The sequence below is a fragment of the Pan troglodytes genome, chromosome 20 (genome assembly GCF_028858775.2).
Source record: "Pan troglodytes isolate AG18354 chromosome 20, NHGRI_mPanTro3-v2.0_pri, whole genome shotgun sequence".
Lineage (NCBI taxonomy): Eukaryota > Metazoa > Chordata > Mammalia > Primates > Hominidae > Pan > Pan troglodytes.
The window spans coordinates 42,897,117-42,922,376 of NC_072418.2; the positions used below are offsets into that span (position 1 = coordinate 42,897,117).

The 25,260-nt window shown below is 52.0% G+C and overlaps 2 protein-coding genes across 14 annotated transcripts; both read right to left on the reverse strand.

Moving 5' to 3' along the window:
- Positions 1–397: 397 nt before the first annotated feature.
- DYRK1B (dual specificity tyrosine phosphorylation regulated kinase 1B) lies at positions 398–9,312 on the reverse strand. Of its 12 annotated transcripts, none has more exons than XM_054674076.2 (12): positions 9,285–9,312; positions 6,854–7,017; positions 5,713–5,832; positions 5,424–5,612; positions 4,929–5,076; positions 3,347–3,633; positions 2,560–2,706; positions 2,335–2,475; positions 2,003–2,038; positions 1,723–1,918; positions 1,228–1,334; positions 398–1,134 (listed from the first exon to the last, which is right to left on the reverse strand). In XM_054674076.2, the coding sequence occupies exons 2-12, from the start codon at positions 6,914–6,916 to the stop codon at positions 763–765; spliced, it is 1,806 nt and encodes a 601-aa protein (XP_054530051.1). In that variant the 5' UTR covers positions 6,917–7,017; positions 9,285–9,312; the 3' UTR covers positions 398–762. The 12 variants fall into 12 exon arrangements, with proteins under 12 accessions (XP_054530051.1, XP_054530052.1, XP_063657738.1 ...); XM_054674077.2 differs by having other exon boundaries at positions 9,279–9,308; XM_063801668.1 differs by having other exon boundaries at positions 9,071–9,302.
- A 194-nt stretch (positions 9,313–9,506) lies between these two features.
- On the reverse strand, positions 9,507–21,469 carry FBL (fibrillarin). 2 transcript variants are annotated; one of them, XM_016935931.2, is made up of 9 exons: positions 21,326–21,469; positions 15,652–15,819; positions 15,446–15,547; positions 15,265–15,359; positions 14,096–14,266; positions 12,763–12,895; positions 11,607–11,719; positions 9,717–9,862; positions 9,507–9,611 (listed from the first exon to the last, which is right to left on the reverse strand). In XM_016935931.2, exons 1-9 carry the CDS (start codon positions 21,333–21,335, stop codon positions 9,587–9,589), a joined length of 963 nt encoding a protein of 320 aa, XP_016791420.1. In that variant the 5' UTR covers positions 21,336–21,469; the 3' UTR covers positions 9,507–9,586. The 2 variants fall into 2 exon arrangements, with proteins under 2 accessions (XP_016791420.1, XP_016791419.1); XM_016935930.2 differs by having other exon boundaries at positions 15,649–15,819; positions 21,326–21,466.
- Between the last annotated feature and the right edge of the window lie 3,791 nt (positions 21,470–25,260).

The following is a 25,260-nucleotide window of genomic DNA, read 5'->3' on the forward strand; positions in this document are numbered from 1 at the left end:
TGTTCCCCAGATGGCACCAACAAAGCCTCCTAAGTGTACTCAGCTGCTACTGGACGCCTGCTTGGCATGAGGAGCCACTCCTGTGCTAAGTCTGCGGACGCCCCGGCTTATTAGGGCACCTGTTTCCCAGAGACAGGCCAGAGCTGAACCTTTACCCTTTCAGGGTCTATTTACCCAGGAAAAGGCAAATGTAGGCCAGGATCCTGTCCACGATCTATCTAGAATGCTGGTGCCCCAGACCTGCAGCCTCATGCCTGCAACACGCGCCACAGCTTCCCCACAAGAGACGTCTCCACACCAGAGCTCCTCCAGCACCCCCTCTGCAAACCCCCTTCCCCACCATGCCTCTGAGGGTCGGGTGAGGGGAGCCGAGGCCCTGCAAACGCTCAGGCAGGCATGTGAGAAAGCTCTTTACTGGGGGTACAGCGAGGAGGAGCAAGGCCATCTCCCCCTACCTGCCCCCACCCCCTCCTAGGGTCCTGGGGTGAGGGGGGGTCTTCCCTCCACCGGACCACCACTGTCTTTGGTACAATAAATAGAAAAAAAGGGGGAGAGGGGCCCAAGGGTCCAGTCCTTAGTGGGGAGGGAGCGGCCAAAACCCTCTCCTTGACCCCCCTGCCCCAGGCCCCAATCAGTGCAGGCCTCACCCACCCCAGCTGGGTAGCAGCAATTCCAGTCAAGGAGAGAGATGAGGATGGGAGCCCAGGGCCCCCAGATGGGGGAGGGTATGGCTTCAGGAGGGGCCCCAGGGAGGGGGCAGGGTCACGAGCTGGCTGCTGTGCTCTGGGGTACACCACGGAGGCCCAGGTGAGGCCCCAGAGTGGCAGGGTCATCAGGAGGCGGGAGGGGTGGACGACCTCCAGTCATCCGAGTCCGGAGGGCTGAGGCAGCCGGGTGCTGGGGGGCAGGCGCTGGGTGAGGTGGGGAGCAGTCAGCAGGGCCGCCCACCAGGCTCACATCCATCAGCTCCGGGGGTGGTGGTGAGGTTGGTGATGGGGGACGACCAAGGTATCGGGGCTGGGGGGGTAACTGGGCCCCGGTCCCAGGCAGTGACGAGGCAGAGGCAGGGGCTTGATGTGTCTTGTGGGGCACATCACCCCCTGCCCAGGGCCGCAGCGGCTGGGAGGGTGGGACCTAAAAAAGCAAAGGAGCCATGGGTGATGGAGACCCTGGTCTCTAAGCCCCAGGCACCACCACCCACCTCCAAAGCCCCCAAAGCCCCATTACCTGGGGGCTGTTCATCTCACAGTCTGTGATAGGGGGCCCAGGGCCCCCACAATATCGGTTGCTGTAGCGGTAGGTCCGGTTGTCACTGGAGGAGCCACTGGAGCCTCCTGGAAGTGCCAGGGAGGAGAGGTGAAGGGGCATAAGGTGAGAGAAGGTGGCAAGTGGGTTTTGGGATGGCTGAGGGAAGGTCACGGCCCAGGCTCAGGTTCAGGCTTCAAGAGCAGAGCCCATCTGAAGCACCGGGCCCAATTCTGAGATTCTGGGTTGGAATTCAGTTTTGGGTTTTAGAGTCAGAACCAGTTTCAGGGCTCTGAGCCCAATTTCAGTGATTGTGTCAGGGCCAGTTGGAGCTCTCCCATCCCACACATCATCTTACAGTTCAGGATCAGTTTCGGAGCTCTTGTGTGAACACCCAGTAACCAGGTCCCCCAGGACAGGCCAAACCTGAGCAGCCCCCACCCCTGTTGTACCCCATTTGGGCACCTGGGCACCCACCAGAACTGGAGATGGAGCTGGCGGTGCTGGAAGAGGGGCAGGTGTCGAGGGGCGCGGGCGAGGTGGAGGCACTGCTGCCTGCCGGGCCCGTGTTGGTGGCCTCGTCGGCCGTGCGGCGGAAGAAGCCGTGCTGCAGAGCCCCCAGGGGGCTGATGCGGGCGGCGGGCTCATACTCCAGCATGCGCAGCACCAGGTCCTGGAAGCGGAGGTAGTCGGCGGGGCTGTGGCCCGGCTCCCCCGCCCGCCGGCCCCCGGGCCCGCCCGTCTGCACGCCCAGCACCTCCTGCAGCCGCCGTGTCCCGGGGCCCTGGTAATCCTGGCAGGGAGGGGGTGGGAGGGGGGGCAAGAGAGTGGCCGTCAGTGGGCAGGAGGGGCAGGGAGACACACACGGGGAAACAGAGGCACAAGAGAGAAAGTGGAAAGAAAAGCTAAGAAGAGTTGTGGGGTGGGAAGGAGAGATGGGAGATGGGGTGGGCAGGGGAGGAAGGAAAGGACAGACAAGGGGGAGTGGAAGGGAGGGAAAGACACAGGGGAGAGGGAGCAGGGGGAGAGAGCCCCAAGTGTGAGTGAGGGGCCACGGGGTGGGAGGAGTGGCATGGGCAGGGGCCGCACCTTCCTGAGTTCTTTCGTCCTTCGTAGGGTCCAGCCACCCCCAGGCAGCCGTTCAAAGTACTTGCGAGCCTTGGGCGCCTGGTCCAGCATGGCAGCCGGTGGGATGCCCAGCACCTCCACAATGCGGTTCATCTGGTCGACCTGTGAGTAGGCAGGGGTCAGGGTCATCAGGCCAGCCAGGCTCCACCCCCTCCACCTCCAGCACACCCCTTCCTGGGGGCACACCTCATTGGAGCCACTGAAGAGGGGCTCTCCGGTGTGCATCTCCACAAGGATGCAGCCCAGGGACCACATGTCAATGGCCAGGTCGTAGGGTGTGCCCAGGAGCACCTCAGGTGAGCGGTAGAAGCGGCTCTGGATATACTGGTAGATCTGGGAAAAGGGTAATCGTCAAGGGACCCAGCCTCCCCTACTGGTCCCACTGACACCCCCAAAGCTAAGAGGACCCAACTGAGGACAGGCTTCTTGCTGACAAAATGGGGACTGAGGCTCCAAATCCTGCCATTATCAGCACCAATTTTCTGGGAGCCACTGGTGCCATCTTGTTTATCAATCTGGGGAGTCTGCTGGCCTAGACAGACCCTGATCTCCACCCCCAACCCGGATCCTGGGCCCTTCTGGGTCACCAGGCAGAGGCTGACATTCCATAAGCCCTATACCATCGTCACTTTTAGTGGCAGCTCACACAGAGCTGCAAAGTTGAAGCCTTCCACCTCCATCCTCAGCTTTAAGAACAGAGAATACAAAAACTTAGCGAGGCAGCACCCCTGGCTCAAACCCAACCCAACTTCACCCTGTTCACATCTGGCAGCTTCAAAACGGGCCCTGCCCCTCAGGCTTCACCCTTCCCATCCTAGTGGGCAGTATATTCACACCCCCACCCCAAGCATTATCCCTCAGTTCCCACGGCTCCTAATAATCCCATCCCAGCCAAGCCCCGCCCCTAAGCCTCCCGTTGGCTCTGCCCCACCCAAACTACTAGCCCTGCTCCCAGGACCGGGCCGCCCCCTACCCTCTGGCCAAGCTGGCAGGAGCTGCCGAAGTCCACAATCTTGATGGCGCTGCGTTTGGGGTTGCACAGCAAGATGTTTTCGGGCTTGAGGTCGCAGTGAATGATGCTGAGCTCAGGCGTGGCCAGAAAGAGCAGTGCCGTGCAGAGCTGCTGCGCCAGCTTCCGGGTCAGGTTCAGCGAGACGCCGCGGAAGTGGGTGTTGCGCAGGAGGTCGTACAGGTTGTAGGACAGCAGCTCAAACACCAGGCACAGGTGGTTCCGGAACATGAAGTGCCGCTTCAGGTGTACTGCGGGGGAGGGGAGGAAATGGGCCAGAGAAGAAATGGCTCAGAGAGGGCAGGTGGTGGCCTGGGGTCATACAACGCTCTTTGATTACTAGCCACATTGTGCTGTCCCCACGGGTACCATCTGCTAGCCAAAATCTTTTTATCTAACAACTAGATTCACACAGGAAGTTAATGCTCTTTCCAAGTCTCTGTCAAACCCTCCAATTAAACCAAAGAGAAAGTTTCATTAGTTACTACTAGCTCTAACACATTCTACACTTCCTCATTTAACTTCATAACACTGCTTTCATCTCCCTTGTATTCATTTTTGTGGCAAAGGACACTGGTTTTCCATTTCCATTTACTTTACGTTTTCCTTTCAAACGAAACCATTTTAAAATCCACTTGCTGTTTATGATTATGTTGTGATGTTTATGTCCATGAGCAGGAATCAGTTTAAGGGAGGAGAAAGACTGGCACAGATGTTAAGAGTAACAGCTCTGGAGTCCACGACCTCATCAAATTATAGCTCAATTAGTACAAACTGCCACCTCATGCAAGTGACAGCACTTGAATGCCTGAGTTTCTTTTTTCCTTTCTTCGTTTTTTTTTGTTGTTGTTGTAACTGTTGTTGTTGTTATTAGGTTTGGTTTTTTGTTTGTTTTGGGTTTTTTTTTTTTTTGAGATGGAGTCTCGCTCTGTCACCAGGCTGGAGTGCAGTGGCGTGGTCCCAGCTCACTGTAACCTCCGCCTCCCAGGTTCAAGCGATTCTCCTGCCTCAGCCTCCTGAGTAGCTGGGACTACAGGCGCGCACCACCACATCAAGCTAATTTTTTCACATTTTTAGTAGAGACGGGGTTTCACCATGTTGGACAGGATGGTCTCGATCTCTTGATATCATGATCCGCCCACCTCGGCCTCCCAAAGTGCTGGGATTACAGGCGTGAGCCACTGTGCCCAGCCCGTTTTGTTTGTTTTATTGAAGAAGAAACTAGGATGGAAGCCCAGGTTTCTTATCTTCAAGATGTTGTTAATAATGCCCTTCCCCTTATGGGCTGTGGTGAGTTAACTTCCAAGTGCTTCCAAGAGAGCCTGGCCCTTGGTGAGCACTCAGTAACCTCTGACCATTACCAAGTAAATAGGACAAAAATCATAAAAGCAGCAGGAGAATCACTGATGTCAGAGAAGCACAGACCAAACCCTGCTCTGAAGACATCAGCCTCCTCCTGAGGGTAGGGCGGGGGTGTGACCCATCCCTACTGGCTCCAGCTCCCGCTATCCCAGGTGCCCACAGCCCTGCCAGTCCCAGGCCTCACCTATATAGTACTTCATCTCCGTGTCATGCTGGTTCATCAGCTCTAGCAGCCGCAGCTCAATCTGGGCCTGGTTCAGGAAAGCCTTTTTGTTCTTGATGATCTTGATGGCCACAAGCTCCTGGGTCTGATGATCATAGGCTTTCACCACCTGTTGGGGCAGGGCATGTCACGAAGAAAGGGGTGGGAGCAGGACAGAGCCAGGCACCATTCTTCTCCCTCCAGGCAAGGAGACCCACCAAGAACACTATGCATACTTCGCAGCTGAGTGCGCACCATTAGTCAGGCGCTGGTGTAAACACTGGACGTGAAATAACATAACGACCTTATGTTGAGTCTTGTTATTTAAAGTGTTTTACAGAAAAGGCGACTGAGGCACAGGAAAACTAAGTGGGCTAGGGTGAGTGGCCCAGCATGGGACTTGAAGCCACTGAACCACTGGGTGTGTGATCAATGTTAGTGGGGCCTTGGATCAGGGTGGTGGGGGGTGTCCCACACCTGGCCAAAGGAGCCTTTGCCAATGAGCGAGTCAATTTCGTAGCGCTCCAGCCAGCGCTCGCCACTGCGCACGATGTAGTCATGGTTGTCGTCATCATAACCATGGTTCAGGACCTTCTTCTCCTTCTTGTTGCTCGAATCCTGGGGTGGCGCCTGCTGGGCCCGCCGCTTCTTCTTCGCATAGTATACCTGCCCAGCCAGCCAGCCAGGAGATGGGGACTGGTGAGTGACTCATGCCAGCAGACAAGACCCTCGGCACCCAGCCCAGGATCCCCCAGCCCCTGCCCACCTCATTGATGTGCTTGTAGGTCTTGATGAGGTCCACAGAGAGCTTACGCAGCGGGGCTGAGGTTGCATCCCGGAAGGCCAGGGGCAGCCTCCGAGGCAGTAGCCGCACATCAGGCAATACCTGCAGGGCAGGGTGAGGGGTGGGCACTGAGGACGTGCCTTCACCTCCGACCTCAAGAGGAAGAACTGTAAGGGCTGCTGGCACATCATGTATTTGGTTGCTGTCTGTATTTGTTCCACCTGTCTAGGAAAGAAACTCCCCCAGGGCTGAGACTTTCTCTTGTTCTTACTGTACCTCCAGTGCCTACAGCAGGGCCTGGCACACAATGGATGCTCTTAGAGATCTGTGGTGTGAATGAGTGAACTCTGACCTTTCACCCCTCACCTTTACTCCTTTCTGAACCTCAGAGGGAGAGATCATACGGAAAACCTGGGCTCTGTTCCTCCCCATTCTTCACTTTGAAGCCAGCCATTTTGGGTATCCTCTGAAGTACCTCTATCTCAATTTACCCTCATCCCTTGGGCCTCAACCCATACCCCCACCAACTCTTTGCACAGTTCTTTCACCCCAAGGCTCTTGGATCTGGATCTGGCCCCTGGACCTCCCACTTCATCCTGCTTCAAGCTCTGCATGTCACTGCCTTCGCTGCCTCTAGCCTTGGAGAGCTTTGCCCTCACCACCCATGCCTGTTGGCCTCAAGACCCTTTAGACTCAACCCCCCTCCAAATTCACCCAATCCAGATCTTTCACTCTGAACTTTTCTTAGTGAGCATTTATTGGGTATTTACTATGTGCCAGGCACCATTCTAAGTGTTTTACATGCATACCATTAACTCATTTAATCCTCACAACAACCCTGTGAGGTAGGTATCATTACTGGCCCCATTTCACAGAATGAGTTGAGTTCTCCAACTCAAGTATGGAGAACCTAAGCAATTTAACCACTGGATCAGGATTTGAACCCAGCCTCTCCAAACCCTGACTCTGCCTGAAAACTCCTCTGTTATTTTCCAATCCCATGGGACCCATTATGTGCCCAGAAGAATGTCTTGGGCAACCACACTACCTTTTGGTCTGGAGACCTTTCTATCCCCAGCCTCCCCCTACCACCACGCAGGTGAGGAGCCAGCTGAACGCGTACCTGCGTGTGCTCCTGGGGCCCTGGGAAGCCAGAGAAGGGACCATGGCCCGGTGGGACGGCCATGGTGGGCTCAGAGGGCCGCAGGGGAGCGAGGCCTGGAGCGGGAGCCCGGCCGGGGGGCGCCTTCTTGCATCCTGCACCTCGGCTGCCACCGCCGCTGAGACCTGAGAGCAGACAGGAAGTGGGAAAACAACATGGAACAAGGGGATATGTGAATAGTGCCAGGCGGGGAAGAGTGGACATGAGAAAGGCAGGGCACAGAGAGAAGAGGAAAAGGGCACAACGGAGCAGCAGATAGCAATGAGGAGAAGGGGCAGAGAAGTGGTAGCCAGGTGGGGGGGGATGGCACAGCAGTCCCTCGACAAATAATGATCAAGTAAATGATTAAGGCAGCACAAAGAGAACACATAAAAGACAATGATTGGGGGCCAAGCAGGGGTCGATATGAGCCATCACAGGGAAAGGAGGACAGGAAGACACCAATAATTCAGAGGAGGAAAAGAAAAAAGAAACCACAGACAGTATGCAGAGGAGTAGGCTTCATTCTTGTCTCACTACTCGTGGCCCTCCCCAGGGCCCCTAACACAAGATGCCACTTTCTGTAGTCTTCCCTGAACATCAGGATCTCAGCCCGTAGCACAGCCAGGGCCAATACTTCAAGATCTATCCTTCTCAGTAGATTCCCTCAACCCAGAGAACTCTAGGATTCCCAAACCACATGAGTCTTCCCCTCCCAAACCACAGCAGAGTCCTCTGCAGCCCTAAAACCACATCAGCGTCCTTGGGGACCTCCCAACCACACCAAAGTTATCTGAGAACCTCTATAGAACAGAGTCCTATCTCTACAGCATTCTCATCCACCAGGGCACGATTTTCCTAGGGGACCCTCTCCATATCATGCCAAGACCGCTTCCCTATTTCAGGTCCTCCATATTAGGAACCAGCCTTCCAGGTAGTCTCCCTGTACCATATCCCAATTCCCCCTACCACAACAGGGCTCTTCCCCATATTACTCCAATATCCCATCCCAATCAAGGCCCACTCCTCCTGATGGGAGAAGGAGGAGGTGTCTCTTCCCACAGTTTAGAGTGATCATCCTTTTCTCCCCTACACTGCTTCCTTGCCCCCCTACACACACACACACACCCTAATATTCCTACCACAGACCTTTCTCCAGGCACCCCTCTTTATACCAGGGTCATTCCACAACTGTGTCCACTCCTAGAGGGCCTCAAAGTCAAATCCCCAAGTTATCACATAGGGTTCTCTCTTCCCAGAGTTGTCAGCTACAGCAAAAATCTTCTCCCCATGGGCCACTCTCTCCCCCATGTCAAATCCCTTTCTCCTATTCCATGCCTTGCCACTCCACGACTCCTCCACCCTTGGAGCTTCCCCCCAAAACCACCTCTTCTCCGGGGCCCTCCCACACCAGGATCATCTCTCCCAGCCCCCACCCCCTACCCGGGTCAGGGCTGGCGCGGGGCCCACGGGGGGCTGGGGCGCGGTGGGGCCCCCAGTGGGGTGGGCGAGCGGCCAGCATGGCGGCGGTGGCGGCGCTGAAAAGGCGACCGCCTGTCTCTGGCCCGGCCGGCCCCGCGGCGGGGAGGGCAAGCGGGACAGGAGGCCCGGTGGGTGACAACAGCAGCCGCCACTGCCACCGGGGGCGGGGAGAGGAGGGGACAAGGGTCAGCCCAGGGCACGCGGGGGAAGAGTAGAGCAGGTGGACGGGGGAGGGGCGACACGCCCCACCCTGAGTGGCCACCAGCCCCTAGGGACCCGACGTCCCGCCCCCCACCCAGGAGGCCCTCCTGGGCCTGCTGAGACCGGAAGGCGGGGCCCGACTGAGCTTGGCAATCGGCACCTGCCATGGCAACAACTGTACCATTGGTCGCTGGTGCCAAGAGCTCAGCCAATCACAGCCTAGGGCAGCTGTTGCTAGGCGACGAAGAAGCGGCCCGCGGAGCTGAGCCCAAACAAAGGGCGGGAGTGGGGCCCGGCTACCCCCTCCCAGCCTCCCTCCTGCAACTGCTCCCTCGGGCTTGGCCGGTTCCAGGAATTCAACTATGAATAGCCAGGCAGGGCCCGCACCTGCCTGCCACCCCCCTCCTCTCCTCCCTTGGCCTCGTGCTAAGTCTCACGGCGACGGGAGCAGGGCGGATCCCGTCCTGCCCACCTCCCTGCGACCGCTTGCCGCCCCACCCGTCCCCGCGCCGTTACCTGAAGGAGCGGGCAAGGGGACTCAAACTGCTCGGGGAGCCCGAGCTCAGACCTGCCCACTGGCTGAGGGTATCCGGCGGACGCGGCAAGCCAGGGCCCCGATTACCCAGTAATGCAACCAGCAAAATGGCGACCACAACAAACCGGCCCCCCCACGCCCTGGACTCCGCCCCCATCCCTCCCTCTCCGCTCCCCTCACGTGACCCACACTGACACTCCGCCTGCGCGAGATGGCCGCTTACCTGCACGCATGCGCAGCGAGCTACCAATCCCACCCAAGAACCGAAATACCGGCTGCCGCTGCGCAAAAGGCAGCTAGAAACGGAGCATGCGCTCTGTGACCGAGTGAGAATTTACCCAACCCCGCAAAATTGACCAAGGGTGCGTGCTCCCTGTGTCAGCAGGTCAAGGGGAGGAATGAGCAGCAGACATGGGAGACGGATGAGTCTTTTAATAGAAAAACACACGTGCAACAGTATCAACACACATCTCTCGCAATCCTGACAGCGCTGAACTTCAGTTCTTCACCTTGGGGGGTGGCCTGTGAGAGGAAGATAGGTGATGAAGGAGGGTCCCCAGGATCATGGCACTCGGGGTGCAAGGGACAGAGATGTCTGTCTTGGTGTATTGCTGGGCCCCTGCTCACCTGTACACTCCCACGACCACGGCATGGTCTCTTTCGTATGGCTCAAGGGTCAACTGCTCCTGCGGCTTCATGTTCTCCTGTTGCATCTTTTTCACTTCGGAGGCAAACACGGCCTCGGCTGAGGCTGTGGAGTCAATGCAGTTGGCCTAAAGAGGAGAAAGGACTAATGTCTACAACAGGGCTTTGGGCTGTTTTTCTATTGTGTGCTCTTTAAACCAGATGTTTTCATTATTAATTCAAGTAAAACTCAGTGCTATGGTTCTAGTGTGTCCCCCAAAGTTCATGTGTTGGAAACTTAACCCTTAAATGCAAGAGTTGAGAGGTGGGACCTTTGAGAGATGATTCAGGTCATGAGGGCTCTGCCTTCCTGAATAGAGTAATGCTATTATCACAAGAGTGAGTTGCTGATTAAAAGGATGATTATGCCCCCTTTCTATCTTGCTCTCAACCTTCTGCCAATGGATGACAGCAAGAAGGCCCTCGCCAGATTCAGACCTCCAATCTTGGACTTTCCAGCCTTTGGAACTGGGAGCCAAATAAATTTCCATTCATTATAAATTACCCAGTCTAAGGCTGGGCGTGGTGGCTCATGCCTGTAATCCCAGCACTTTGGGAGGCCAAGGTGGGTCAATCACGAAATCAGGAGATTGAGACCATCCTGGTCAACACGGTGAAACCCTATCTCTACTAAAAATACAAAAATTGGTCGGGTGTGGTGGCGCACACCTGTAGTCCCAGCTACTCGGGAAGCTGACGCAGGAGAATCGCTTGAACCCGGGAAGTGGAGGTTGCAGTGAGCCGAGATCGTACCACTGCACTCCAACCTGGTGACAGAGTAAGACTCCATCTCAAAAAATAAAAATAAAAATAAAAATAAATAAATTACCCAGTCTATAGCATTCTGTGATAGCTGCATAAAATGGGCTAAGACACTCGGGTTTAGGAAATGTGATAAAAGGCTTAATGAAAGTTTTTGGCTGGGTGCAGTGGCTCGTGCCTGTAATCCTAGCACTTTGGGAGGCTGAGACAGGCAGATTGCCTGAGCTCAGGAGCTCCAGAGCAGCCTGAGCAACATGGCAAAACCCCGGCCGCACTAAAAATATAAAAGTTAGCCAGGTGTGGTGGCACACGCCTGTAGTCCCAGCTACTTAGGAGGCTGAGGCAGAAGAATTGCTTGAACCTGGGAGGCAGAGGTTGCAGTGAGCTGAGATTGCACCACTTCACGCCAGCCTTGGTGACAGAGCGAGACTCTGTCTCAAATTAAAAAAAAAAAAAAAGTTTTTAGTTTTGTTTTGGATTTGAAGCAGGAAGCCTTAAACAGTCCTATTTATCTAAAAGCCAGTGCTTAAATTTTATACCCAGGAATTGTTTGGCTTATTTCTACTCCCTCTTCTTTAATAATAGTAATAATGCAGTTGAGAATAATAAAACAAATGTAGCAAAAGGCTAACAAATGGTGAACCTTGTGAAGGGTGCATGGGAGAGTTCTCCATTATTTCCAAATAAAAATGTTGTGAAAGATGCACCTAGCTTTTATCTAGTATCTATTCTATGCCAGGATCTTTTCTAAACACTTCATATTATATTGACTAATTTGATCCTGTCATCTACCCTGAAAAAGACTAGACTAATATTTCTATTTCATAAGTGAGGAAACTGAGGCATATAGGTTAAGTAACTTGCTCAGTCACACAGCAGGCTGGGATTAAACTCAGATGGTCAGACTCAATTTTGCACTTGACCGCTGCACTCTCCTGCCTCTTTAAATCCAAAGCTATAGTTTTGCAGACTTGGCCCCTCTGTTTTGGGTGGCTATTTGACAGATACAGATAGAGAAGATACCTCCCTAGAACACTGCCACCCCATCTTAGACTCTTCCAAACCCCGCACCTTAATGGAAATCACAAAGTGTCCTCCATTACGCAGGAAGGTGTGGGCATTCAGGGCCACAATCCGGGTCTGGTCTGGCTGGGCCACATCAGCAAAGATCACATCCACCATTGCTAAGGAGAAAGGAGCAGCAGTTAAAACTTGGAGTCACAGGGATCACCCCAGATCCTCCCATGGGGCCTATGCCCATCACCAGCAGGTTCCTGGGAGATTCTCCCTGCCTCCAGTTTCACTCCCCACCTCCACTGGTCCCCCTCCCTCCAGTGTCCCAAGATGAGTCCAAAACCCACAGTCACATCATTCATCCACTCTTTTTGTAAACCATGGTTGCCACCTACTCTGTGGCCAGCCCTGGGCCGGGCGTGGGGGACATAGAGACGAGTCAGACCCGGACCCTGCCCTCGAGACGCTCCCAGGTCTGGTGGGGAGATAGACACGTCATCAAAAAGACAAGTAAGAGTGAGTGAGCACTTATAGGCAAGAGTGTCCACAGGACTGTGAAATGAAAACAAGTTGCAGAACAAAGGGGATGGTATGAGTGCATGGGAAAAATAAAATACAGAAAGAAAAAGGAGCAGAATGAAAAATAATGTTTTTAAGCCAGTGTGACTTTTCAAAAAATGAAAAGGTGGTATAATGAAAACTGATTATTTAAAACCTGGGAAAAGCAGACATCAAATTGTTCTCATCAGTTACTTCTGGCGGTGGTTTATAAGGCTTTTCAACTTTTATATTATATCTTTGAATGTTTTTTTAAACAAAGTAATTAATATTCACAGTGGGCCCCTCCAGATCAAGCCATGCTTAGTTTTCTGGGATATGCTCTCACCAGACAATGATTAGGACCCCCAAAAGGAGGCTTTTTATGGAGGGGTAGTGTAATAAATACAAGAGGCAGGAAGTACAAGAGACCTAGGAGATGGGGAGGAGACTGAAGGAGAAGAGGTTGGCCCTCCAAGGGTGGCTTCCAAGACTCTGAAGCCAAGCTGCCACCTCCACAACCTCACCTAACTCCCCTTACCCCTTTCTATTCCTGCAGACTCAAGAGGTCTGCTCATCCACTCCAACTCCATCCGAATCAGAGATCCACTGGCTTCTTCCAGGAAGCCTGCAGTGGCCTGTCCTACCCCACCGGGGCCACCCCCAGACCCCTCACCGATGAGCATGCGGTATTTGTGTGGGTGTCGAGCATCCTCGATCACAGGAATGATGTTGGTCCTCTTCTTGGCCAAGTTAATGAGGTCACGGCCAGAGCGGTGGGAGAACTCGACTGCATAGACTAGACCATCCTAAAATAAATTAAAAATTAATGAACAGTGATGCTAGTTCTCATGCATGGAGTGCCTACTTTAGGCCCATACACTATACACAGCATCTCTTCCAACCCCCAAATCAAAACCCTACCATCTAATGACTATTGTTATCATGTCCATTTTTCACATGAATAAACTGAGGTCCAGACATAAAGTCACTGGCCAAGAGTTATTCAGCAAGTAGCAAAAGTACCCAATCCCATCTGCCTGAGAGCCCAGGTTCCCAACAGAGGCTTAAAACCAGGAAGCCAAGGCACAGAGATGATGTAACAATGGGCCAACCACTGCTCTAAGCACCTTTCAGAAATTAACTCATTTAATCTTCACAAGTCTATGTTCCAGACAGGTAAACTGAGGCTTGGATGGGTTAGGTAACTTGCCTGATTAAAGCCTGAGGTGTTTTTTTTTTTTTTTTTTTTTTTTTTGAGTCTCACTCTGTTGCCCAGGATGGAGTGCAGTTGTGCGATCTCAGCTTAGTGCAACGTCCGCCTCCTGGGTTCAAGCAATTCTCCTGTCTCAGCCTCCCGAGTAGGTGGGACTACAGGCACACGTCACCACACCCAGCTAATTTTTGTATTTTTAAGTAGAGATGGGGTTTTACCATATTGGTCAGGCTGGTCTCGAACTCCTGACCTCAGGTGATCCACCTGCCTCGGCCTCCCAAAGTGTTGAGATTAAAGGCATGAGCCACCTCGTCTGGCCAAAGCCTGAGGTTTTAAGGCACTACACTTAACAGCTTATAAACACATAAAGTAACAAAGGGTAACAGAGTGGGACACGTGGGTGCCAGGGGCCCTCTAAATGGGAAGCCTGTACAGGCTCAGAAACCATGAAGATCTCCTGGTTCTTTCTAAAGAAACCAGAAGAGCAGGTTTTAGCAGCATAAAATTTTAAAGAGGCCCATCAAATCAAATAGTCTGGTATCTATACTCCCAGCTGTCTCTCTAAGGTTGGTCACCCCACACCCACATCTCTTCCCTTGAGGCCAAGAACCCAGGAGTGAGGTTGAATGACATTATCTGGTTCAAGCCACTCCTTTTACTCACAGGCACGGTGACAGAAAAGGGCCTGGCCCTAAGTCACACAGCACAGGCAAGCAGTCAAACCCTGATATTCCAGGTTGGCAGAAGGGAGGCAGCCTTTACCTCCTGCCTGACTCTCCATCTACTCACTCACCGGACCAACGATGTCAGAGACATGGGAGACCGTGGTGCCCGAGGCAGCCCCGAGGTAGAGAACCTTAGCCCCCGGTTTGATGTGGATCTGGTCCACACCACCCAGGATTGCTGCTGCTAGCTTGGAGCGGAAGGGGTTCCAGGCTCGGTACTCAATTTTGTCATCTCCTTCCTGGATGAGAGATGGGGACGGAAGTCAGTGCTAGGCTCTTCTGCAGGACCTCACTGCCTTTAACCCTAGGAGCCTTGAAAGGAACTGGGCTGTCCTATCACTGCACAAGAACTCAACATGAGTAAAGAGCAGTGACCATGCACATGCAGTCACTGCCCTCTCATGGAGGTGACTGACCCAAAGGGCAGCAAAAGAGAATAAACACAAACAGTAACAGTAAAACCAGCACTTGTTCAACAAACATGCACTGTGCCAGCACCTACTGTGTGCCAGACCCTGCTCTAGGCGCTGGGGATACAAAACAAGGATCCCTGCCCAGAAGGTGTAAGTATTCACCGAACTAACTAAATACAACATGGCATATGAGATGGTGACAGGTGTTAAGGAGAGAAGACAAAGCCAGGAGAGAAGATACGAAGTTTGGGAAGCAGGGCAAGGAGCAGGTGAAAATGGGAAAAGGGGCCAGGGAGGGGCTGAAAGGCAGATTCCAAATCAGACCTGAAGGAGGCAAGGGGCCATTCAAGTTATCTGAGGAAGGACATTCCCAAGGCAGGCACACCCTGGCCTCAAAGAAAATGACACAGGATAACAGGACAGGGGAGGGCGGTGAGGGATGCCTTGACCCGCAGAGTGGTGTGACGCAGCCTGGAGAAGCAGATGATAAGGACGCAGCCTCCCACAGAGCTGGGAGTGGGAACAGCAAGGCCAGGGTGGCTGGAGGACACTTGGTCAGAGAGTTAGTGAAGGAGACAAAGCCAGGGGGCAGGGAGGGGGAACTGGAATGCACAGGGTCTTGGAGGCCTGAGTGAAGACTCAGGAGTCTAACTGGAAGGCAGTGGGGAGTCACAGAAGGCGGATGAGGGAGTAGACAGTGTGGTTTACATATTATGACAATCCTCCAGCTGTCACGTGCAGGACACATGGTGAGGGCAGACACAGACTACTGGCTACACCCTCAGCTGCGACCCTGGTGGCTTGGACAGGGGCCCAGTTCTCACCGAAATCGAGACTCTCTTCTCTCCATAAACTGATTCCCCAGGGACCAGGTTCTTGGTGACCAGTGCATCTTCCTTTCCTCGACAAATGAAGACACCTGGGTGAGGGGATCAGAGCAGGGGTGAGGACCCCCAGCCTCTCCCTGCCCCGAAGCTCAGCCGGCTCCCTGCCTTCCTCACTCACCCTCATGCCGATGCGGCTCCACCATCACATTCTTCCCCGACTGGTTTCCTCTTTTTCCTCCCCGACCACGACCCCGGTTGCCACCAGAATGGAAGCCTCCACCTATAAAGGAGAGGTACAACAGGAGAGAAAGATCCTGAATCTCCGCCCTCCCCGCTCCCCGCCTCAGGAAGGCCTCCTCTGTAACCCCTAGCCAATCTTACCACCTCTTCCTCCTCCTCCACCGCCGCCGCCGCCTCCACCTCCTCCTCGTCCACGACCTCTAAAGCCTCCGCCTCGACCTCGGCCCCCGCCAAAGCCCCCTCGGCCTCCACGACCACCACGGTCACCAAAGCCCCCTCGGCCGCCAAAGCCACCCCCACGGGGACTGAATCCTGTGGGGGAAACAAAACAGGAGTCAGGGCAATGAAGCTTAAAAGGTTAAACCACCTTGTACCCAGCAATACCTCTCAGGTGAGAAACCTGAAATACATGTGCCCGTGTACAGCAGGACACATTTCCAAGAATGTCCACAGCAAAAGAAAAGTGAAGACTAACCCAAATGTCCATCAATAGAATGGGCAAATAAAATAGAAGACATTCACAATCAAGATCATGAAAATGACCTTCAATTATACACAACAGACTAATAAATGTTAAAATCATAATAATTTTTTTTGCTTAGTGCTTTTTTTTTGAGACAGAGTCTTGCTGTGCCGCCCAGGTTGGAGAGCAATGGCACAATCACAGCTCACCGCAGCCTCGAACTCCTGGGCTCAAGCAATTCTCCTGCCTCGGTCTCTGAAGTAGCTAGATTACAGGTGTGTGCCACTACTCCCATAGTGTAGAGATGGGGGTCTCACTATGTTGCCCAGGCTAGTCTCCAGCTCCTGGCTCAAGTGATCCTCCTGCCTTGGCCTCCTGAAGTGCTGGGATTACAGGTGTCAGGCACCACACCCAGCCACAATCATACTGCCCAAGAAAAGGAGCAAGGGAATGAGAAATGTAAAACTCATGATATTGGTGAATGGGAAGGAGATATTAATATGGGGTTGGGATAGGGGAGGAGTACATGAATAGATGTAGGTTACTGTTAATATCCTGGTTTCCTTGGTTGCATAGCAGATTCACAGAATTCATTCCATGTCAATATTAATTACTGTGAAGAGTGAGCCCTGCATACGAGCACATGCTGTGACAATAGGGCCCCCTAGACTCTGCAAACGTCTTCATACTCTCCCACTCCTGACCTTGGAGCTGGAAGAAAAGTGTCAACCCCAGCCCCAAAACAGAGGGGAATACAGGATGATGTCAGCCCTAACTCATCTCCCTGCTTCCAAGCTTAAAGAAGTCCCTCTCAGCTCAGGGGAAAAACAAGAAAAAGCAGAACAAACTGTCATTTAAGGATAGGCTGCACTTTACAAGTAGTTTGCGACTTGTCAGTAAGATCGAAATGTTTAAGAAATAACAGACTCAGACAGGCTTTATTCTTACCAGTTCAGGACAGCAAACACCATTAGCACAAAACAACGTTTAAAACAGAACTCTGGTGCTAACAGATTCAATATTTTCTCTGATTTGGTTTCAAAAACTCAGAAGTACTAAATCACACAAGTTAAAAAAAAATAGTTGGAAAACTAGTGGTTTAAAATTATCTCACATTCTCACATGATGTAATCTATTCAATCATAAGCTTGCTTTTTTTTTCTTTGAGACGGAGTCTCACTCTGTCACCCAGGCTGGAGTGCAGTGACGCGATCTCGGCTCACTGCAAGCTCCACCTCCCAGGTTCACGCCTTTCTCCTGCCTCAGCCTCCCCAGTAGCTGGGACTACAGGCGCCCACCACCATGTCCGGCTAATTTTTTTGTATTTTTAGTAGAGACGGGGTTTCACCGTGTTAGCCAGGATGGTCTCAATCTCCTGACCTCTTGATCCGCCCGCCTCAGCCTCCCAAAGTGCTGGGATTACAGGCGTGAGCCAGCGCGCCCGGCCTTGCTCATGTTTTTTGTAAAGATACATTATGATCTTGTCCTACGAACCCTTCATGCACCTTAATGGTATTAAAGATAAAAAATGTGTCTTTTAACAGCCATTCCTAATTTAATCTTTAAAAATGAACGGTTTCATTTTCAAAACTCCCAAACAACCAAAAGTTGTTTACTTTTAATCTTCTACTCCCTCTACAGTCCACTTTTCACACAGCAGCTAATACATGCTATTTTTAAAACAGCAAGTAAGATCTCATCATGCCCTTGCCCAAATCTCTCCAGTGGTTTTCCACCACATCCAAAATGAAATAAAAAGTCCTTTCCCTGGCTTACAAAGCCTGAAATCAAAGCCTAAAATCTTTAGGCTTTAAATTCTGATTTCATTGTTCTGGGCGCAAGGTCTTCCCCTAAAGCTCTCCAGGTGACTCCAAGGTGCAGCCCACATTGAGTATCATCATCCTAAGGATCTGGCCTGTGCTGACTTCCCTGACTTCATTCTCTTTATGCTGGGCCCCATGCTCTTCCCCACCAAGCATACACAGTCCAGCTTCTAAATCTTTACCACGTGCTGTTCCCACTGCCTGGCTCCTGCAGACATGTGCATGGCTCACTCGCTCCTTCACTGCATTCTGGTCTCTGATAAAATGTTAGTTCCCCAGAAGGGCCTACTTTGGCCACAGTACCCTTACCCTGCTTTATTTCCCTTCAAATCAATTATCACACATGGCATTTTTAATATTATTACCACCTGCCTCCCCCACTAAGATCAAGCTCCAAATGGGCAGGGATTTTTAACTGTTTTGGTCACCACCGCATCCCCAAAACCCTGCACAACATCTGGCACAAAGTATGGGCTCAATAAATGTTAAATGAGCACTGAGCTGATGACTCTTAAACCCTGGGCCCTGCCTCAAGGAGAAAGCACCCTCTATTTGTTCAGAAAGCACACGATCCATCAGATGGTGACCAGGGAAGTGCCGGTCACTCCCCTCAAGTATCCCATATGGAGAGATAGGCAATGTTGCTGCCACTCTCGACCCTAGTAAGGAAGGTTCATAGGGGTCTTGAAAACTTCATCTGTAAGACATGGAGACAATACAGTGCCAGGCCACGCGCCATAGCTCATGCCTGTAATCCCAGCACTTTGGGAGACCCAGGCAGGCGGACAGTTTGAGGCCAGGAGTTCAAGACCAGCCTGGCCAACATAGTGAAACCCTGTCTCTACTAAAAATATAAAAAAATTAGCTGGGCGTGGTGGCGCATGCCTGTAATCCCAGCTACTCAAAAGGCTGAGGCACAAGCATCAATTGAACACAGGAGGCGGAGGTTGCAGTGAGCTGAAATGGTGCCACTGCACTCCAGCCTGGGTGACAGAGAGAGATTCTGTATCAAAAAAATAAAAATAAAAAAAATGCAGTGCTCATCCTATAGGGTTGTAAAGATTAAATGACTTGTACACACAGAGCACTTCACATGTATACTATCTGGCACCTACTTTGAACATCATCATTCAAACTCAGGGGTACGCGTCTCCTCTTCCCTCCTCATGTACCAAAAGTACCCATTCCTCAGAAAAAACACATGTTCACACAAACTTTTCCAGTTAGTTCTTTTTTCATCTTTCTATTAAAGATGAAAATGTAACTTTTAATAGCTACTCCTAATTTGATCTTTTAAAATGAAGTTTCCTTTTCAAAACTCTAGAACATAACTAAGTTGTTCACTTTTTAATGTTCTACTCCCCCTACAGTCCACTTTCCACACAGCAACTAATAAGTGCTGTTTTTGAAACAGCAACTCAGATCTCAATTTTCTTGCCCAAGCCCTCCAACAGTTTTCCAAAGCCAAGACCTTCATTTAGGGGAGATGCCACAGCTAGGCTTATGAAAGTCTCAACCCAGGCCTAACAGAAAGGAAGTATTGGCATGTGCTTGGGGCGGAGTGGGCATGAGTGTAAACTTTCAATCCCAGATACTCAAAATATCTCAATCCGTTTCAGGTCCTGGAGCTTTTGGGGAGAAATGTACCAAAAGTACCCACTCCTCAGAAAAAACACATGTTCACACAAACTTTTCCAGTAAGTTCTTTTTTTGGGGGGAGGGGGGTCCATAAACCCCCTGATTTAAAATCTGCTCTCCTTCCACAGCCTTCTCCATCTCAAAAATGGCAATTCCATCCTTCCAGTTACACACCCCCAAACCCTTGGTTATCCTTGACTCCGATCACACACCCACATACAATCTGTTGGTTCTGTCTTCAAAAGCATGTAAAACTGTCAGCATGTCCACTGCTCCCATCCTGGTCCACCACACCATCTCCTAGATTACAGCAACAAGCTTCCCACCAATGTGCCTGCTTCCACTTTTGCCACCCTGAGGTCTTTCACACATCGAAGCAAAAAGAATCCCTTTTAAAAATGTCAGACTGCACCACGCCCCTGCTCAAAAATCTCCCAAAGGGTTCTTTTCTCACTCAGGCTAAAATCCTTACTAAAGAGCTAACACCTGACAACTTTTACAACTTCACATTCTACCACACAATGGAGGAAGGTTGGAAGAACGGGTATCCTCCATTTATGAGGGAATCACAGACCAGAATGCCTGCAGGCAAGCCAGGATCTCAGCATACCTGGCCTACAATCCCCCACCCCACTTCATCAAGAGATCCCCAAACACGGAAGAGAAAGGGAACTTGGGAGAAGGGCACAGATCCACAAATCTTCTGCCAGGTGACCCCCATCTCTCCACACAAACACACACACAAAAGAAAAAGAAAGCCTGTACTAGGAAAACAGACCCTTTGGGCCATGGTGGAAATTCTCCAAACTCAATGAAGCAAGTTCTCACACAGATGAGTGCGGGTTGGGCAGGCCAGATGGAGGAAGTGCTCAGGCACCACCGAGAAGGATTCTAATTTTGTTCTCTTTGAGAAAGATAAAGGTAACAATTAGAGCTAATACTATTATATGTCAAGCACTGTGCTATTTTTTTTAACGTCGCTTAATCCTAACTGGCGCCATTTTATTGATGAGAAAACAGAGGCTCAGAGAGGTAAAGCCACTTGCCCAAGTTCACACAGCAGGCTAAGAAGCTGAGCAAGAGCTGAAACACTGAACTGAGGCCCTTCTGCTGTCAAAGCCAGGACCCCCTCATCATTCCACCATGAGGGGAGTGGTTTCAGCAGAATCTAGTGGAAAATCTTAAGAATAAAACTACTTACCTCCTGTGACAACCACCCGCCCCACCACCCCAGACTAATGCCGAGCTTGTTAAGTCTCGCCCCGGAGGTGGAAATCTTAATCCCCAAATCTCCACTCCATCCCCGGGGATCCGCCCCCCTGTAAGTGCAGAAGGCGGGAAAGTGAACCGGAGAGCGCCGCACACGGCCAACCGGGGAGTCCTCATCCACTCCGGCCCACTTGGAAAAGCTGGGATGCGGGATAAGGGGATGGTGGTGGTGGCAGCGACAGGGAAGGCAAATGGGGGCTTCCCACACACAGCTCCAGGACCCAAGGTCAGGAACTCTCCATCTCCGACCCAAGCCTGATTCCCAAAACACGCCCAGCGATCCAAGACTCCAGATGCCTGAATCCAAACTCTAGCCCAAGACCCTTGAGTGCCGCCTCCTGCCCAATATCCAAAATCCCTATTAGACGGCCTCAATGAGACGAACCCCACGTCAACACCCCCAATGCCAGGCCCACGGCCTTCTTCGACTCACGACCGTGACCTCTGAAGCCAGTCACAAACCCCTAGACCTGCTGGAATCAGAATCCCCCTTCCCACAGGAGACTGGAACCCGTGCTCAGAACCCCTGCCCCCAGGCCAAGGCCCCACCCCTCCGATTCTGGCCTGGCACCCGGATTCCCGCCCGGCCTCCGTCCCTGACCCCGGACCCTCACCCCAGCCTGACCTGGCTTCATGGCGAGCCCTGGTTTGTGCGGCTCCGGAGTCCGCGGCGTTCACAACTCCACGAGTCCGGGGCTTTCGCACGTGGAAAAGAGCGCAGGCGCGCGGCGACGTGCGCCGCGTGACGCAACCGCGTAGCCCCGCCCCCTGGCCCCTTCCCTGGCCCCTGCCCCGCCCAGAGCTCGGCGCACGCGCAGTGAGCCTGGATTCTCGAGCCCGTCGACACGCGACCCGCTGCTCTCGCTCTCTGCCTTCCCAAACCCTAAACTCGCTTCCGGTTTCCTCTTCCCCAATGCGAGCACCCCAATAATCAGGGCTCATAGCCTTCGCACGGGCTGTGCCCTCTTTTGTATTCCTAGCTAAATCCCTCTGGCCCCTGTACACCCAAAAAGGCTTCCCCGATACATTTCCAGCCCCAAGAACAGTGACCGACTCTGGGCTTCCATTCAAACATCCGAAAAACATTTACAGTGCACCTCGTGTGTACCAGGTGCTGTTCTAGGAGCTGGGAATACAGCGGTGTACGAGACATAAAAATCTCCACTCTCCTGGAGTTCATCTTTTTAATGGAGGCAATAGACACCAAACATGTTGAATGTTAGAAAGCGATAAGTGCTTTGGAGAAAATAACAGCAGGGAAAGGGGATAGAGATTTTGGAGGGCAAATGATTTTTGTTTTTTTGGCACGGTGGTCAAGGAATGCATCAGGAGACTTTTGAGCTAAAGGGCTGAAGGAAGTGAGGAGTGAGGCATGCACCTATCTAGGGGAAGAGAGTTCCAAGCAGGGAAGAGATCTGCAGATGTAGAGGCCCTGAGGAAGGAAAGATATGGGAAGTTGGAGAGACAATGAGGAGGGTGGGTGGGGCAAAGTGAGCAAGGTGGAGAGTAAGAAGAGATAAGGGCGGGTAGCTAACAAGGGCAGATTGCGGAGCTTTGTGGGACATAGTGAGGACTTAGGCAGTAAGATGGAACCATGGAAGGGTTCCAAGCGGAGAAGGAATGTGATCTGACACAGGTCCCTCTGGCTGCATGTGGGAAGCAGACTGCAGGAGTGAGGGTGAAAGCAGGAAAACCAAGGACTGGCTGCTGCCGTGAATCAGAAGAAAAGGATGGACAGATCAGAGTGGGGGCAGAGAGCGGCGTCAGGGGTCAACAGATTCTGCTTAAGTATTAAGAATTTTGTGCTTTGTAATTGTGTAATATCAGTATCCATCCCTATATTCATTCTGCAAAGCAAGACAACTGCTGTTATGAGAAGTTACCGAAAAACTCCAGAAGAACCTACCAGTCCAGAGCCTAGATGTTGACTCTGTTCCATTCACTGCTCTATCACTCTAGGCCTAGGACAGGCCTCTGGGTGCCCAGTAAATGTTTGTTGAATGAATGGATGGCCTCATACCGTTGTGAGTTCTCTGTGTACAGTGTTCCGGCTGTGGAATGCCACCAATTTGCACAGAAACATTCCTGAAAGATTGTTTAGATATTATGATGGAAAATCTGCTTAAACTTTTCAGAACCGGTCGGGGCAGTGGCTCACATCTGTAATCCAGGCACTTTGGGAGGCCGAGGCAGGAGGATCGCTTGAGCCCAGGAGCTTAAGGCCAGCCTGGGCTACAGAGTGAGACCTTATCTTTACAAAAAATAAAAAATTAGCTGGGTATGGTTGCTTGCACCTGTAGTCCCAGCTACTCAAGAGGCTGAGGCAGGAGGATCCTTTGAGCCCGGTAGGTCTAGGCTGAAATGAGCCATGACTGCACCACTACACTCCAGCCTGGGTCACAGAGCGACACCCCTGTCCCAAAACAAAAACAAAAACCAAACAAAAAAAACTTTTTAAAAACTATGAGATGAAATAGTTGAGTCTATTCTGGATTTCTAGATGTGCAATGATTCCAGTGGGTCCGATTCCGGATAATGTTACCTATTTCACATGGATTTTACTATTTGCCTTCTAATTAATATTTTTCTTCTAAAGGACAAAAGTACTCAGAGTGCAGTGCAGATTTAGGGGATTCCAGCCCTATTTCTTGGAATCCTGGCACCATCTCCTGCTTCTGAGATACTTTGCCTGCTAGCTTGCTCTGAAGACCTGAAATTGGCTCTATCGGTAAGTAATTAGTGGTGGAGGTGCCTGTTGGTCTTGTGCCGGGGACACAATGGTGGCTAAAACAGCCCCGGGTCCTGTCCTCCTGGAGCTGCCAGTCCAATAGGAGAGACAGACAGGTTCCCAAACAGTGTAGGCCCAGAGGGGTCAGGGCTGGGACAGGCAGAGGGGTAGGAGGGCAATGGGGGAAGCGCCGGCAGAAATGGGATTGGGGAGCCCCAGGCAGGGGGCTCAGGGCCAGGATAGGGGAGGCCCAGGCAGAGAGGTGGGAGGGGGATGGAGGAGACACTGGCAGGCAGGGCAGGGCAGGGATAGCGAAGCCCTTGAGGGCTTTTCCCAATATTCCCCATTTCCTCAACTCCCTCTGAACCTTCCTGTGACCTTCTTGCTCTAAGGAGGACTCTGCCCTGAAGACCTCCCTTTCCAAGCGGGGCTGTTTTCTCCTTCTCAGCCCTCATGTCCACTGGATCTGTAGATGGGAGAAGAGCATCCTTGCTCCTCACTGGCACTTCTAAACCATTGTCTCTGCCTCCTCCCTGAACCCTAGGTCTGAAGCTTACACAGTCACACTGTAGCACCTGCTCCCCTTTGTGCTGCTAGACCCATTGACTCCCAAGTCACCTCTGCTCACCTTGTCATTTAGCTTCAGGCTCACTGTCACCCACACCACTCCCATCATTATTCTTGGTGATTTTCAAATTCAGGTAAATGATCCTTTTACCACTCTGGCCTCTTGGTGCCTTGACCTCCTCTCCCCCACTGCACTTGTCCTCCACCCAACCCTTCTTTCCCATGATCACACCTAGACCTTGTGCTGGGAACACACAACAACACATAACTGTGACAGCCCCAGAGGTCCCAGCCTGGTGGGGGAGAAGGACCCATTCTAGATGGCAACAACCGCATAACCACAGCCCCTACAGAATCTCAGCTCCATGCATCTCACGCTCTGCCCGTCACCTCCTGTCTCTCCAGCTCACTCCTTCTAAAGATTGCACCAGTGAGCCTTCAGCCCTAACCATCCATTAAGCTGTCTGACTTGCTGCTATCCCTCCCCCAATCATGGCCACACCACTCTCAACTACCTAGCCAGATTCCCCACCATCATTATCACCACACCTTTGCATACCTCCAAACTATGAACTGAATTCAACCCTCCATTTATTCTGCACCTGCACCCCTGGCAGCTGAATGTGGATGGAGAAAAATACAGAATCACCCTGGCTGGTCTCAGTTTTGATTCATGACTACAAACCCAAATGCTTAATGCTGACCAGCAATCCTATCACTTGCCCCTAGTCTATTCATTCTCCATTTTTTCCCACCCTGTTGATGGTATAGATAACACATTGCCATGGGCTGAATTGTCTCCCCACACATTCACTTGTTGAAGTTCTCACCCCCATTGTTATGGTATTTGGAAGTGACAGCATTGGGAGGGATTAGGGTTGGAGGAGGTCATGAGTGTAGAACCCTCATTATGGGATTAGTGACTTTATTATTATTATTATTATTATTATTATTATTATTGAGACAGAGTTTTGCTCTTATTGCCCAGGCTGGAGTGCAATGACATGATCTCGTCTCACGGCAACCTCCACCTCCCAGGTTCAAGCGATTCTCCTGCCTCAGCCTCCAGAGTAGCTGGCATTACAGGCATGAGCCACCACGCCCGGCTAATTTTGTATTTTTAGTAGAGACGGGGTTTCTCCATGTTGGTCAGGCTGGTCTCGAACTCCTGACCTCAGGTGATCCACCCACCTTGGCCTCCCAAAGTGCTGGGATTACAGGTGTGAGCCACCGTGCCCGGCCAGGATTAGTGACTTTTTAAGAGG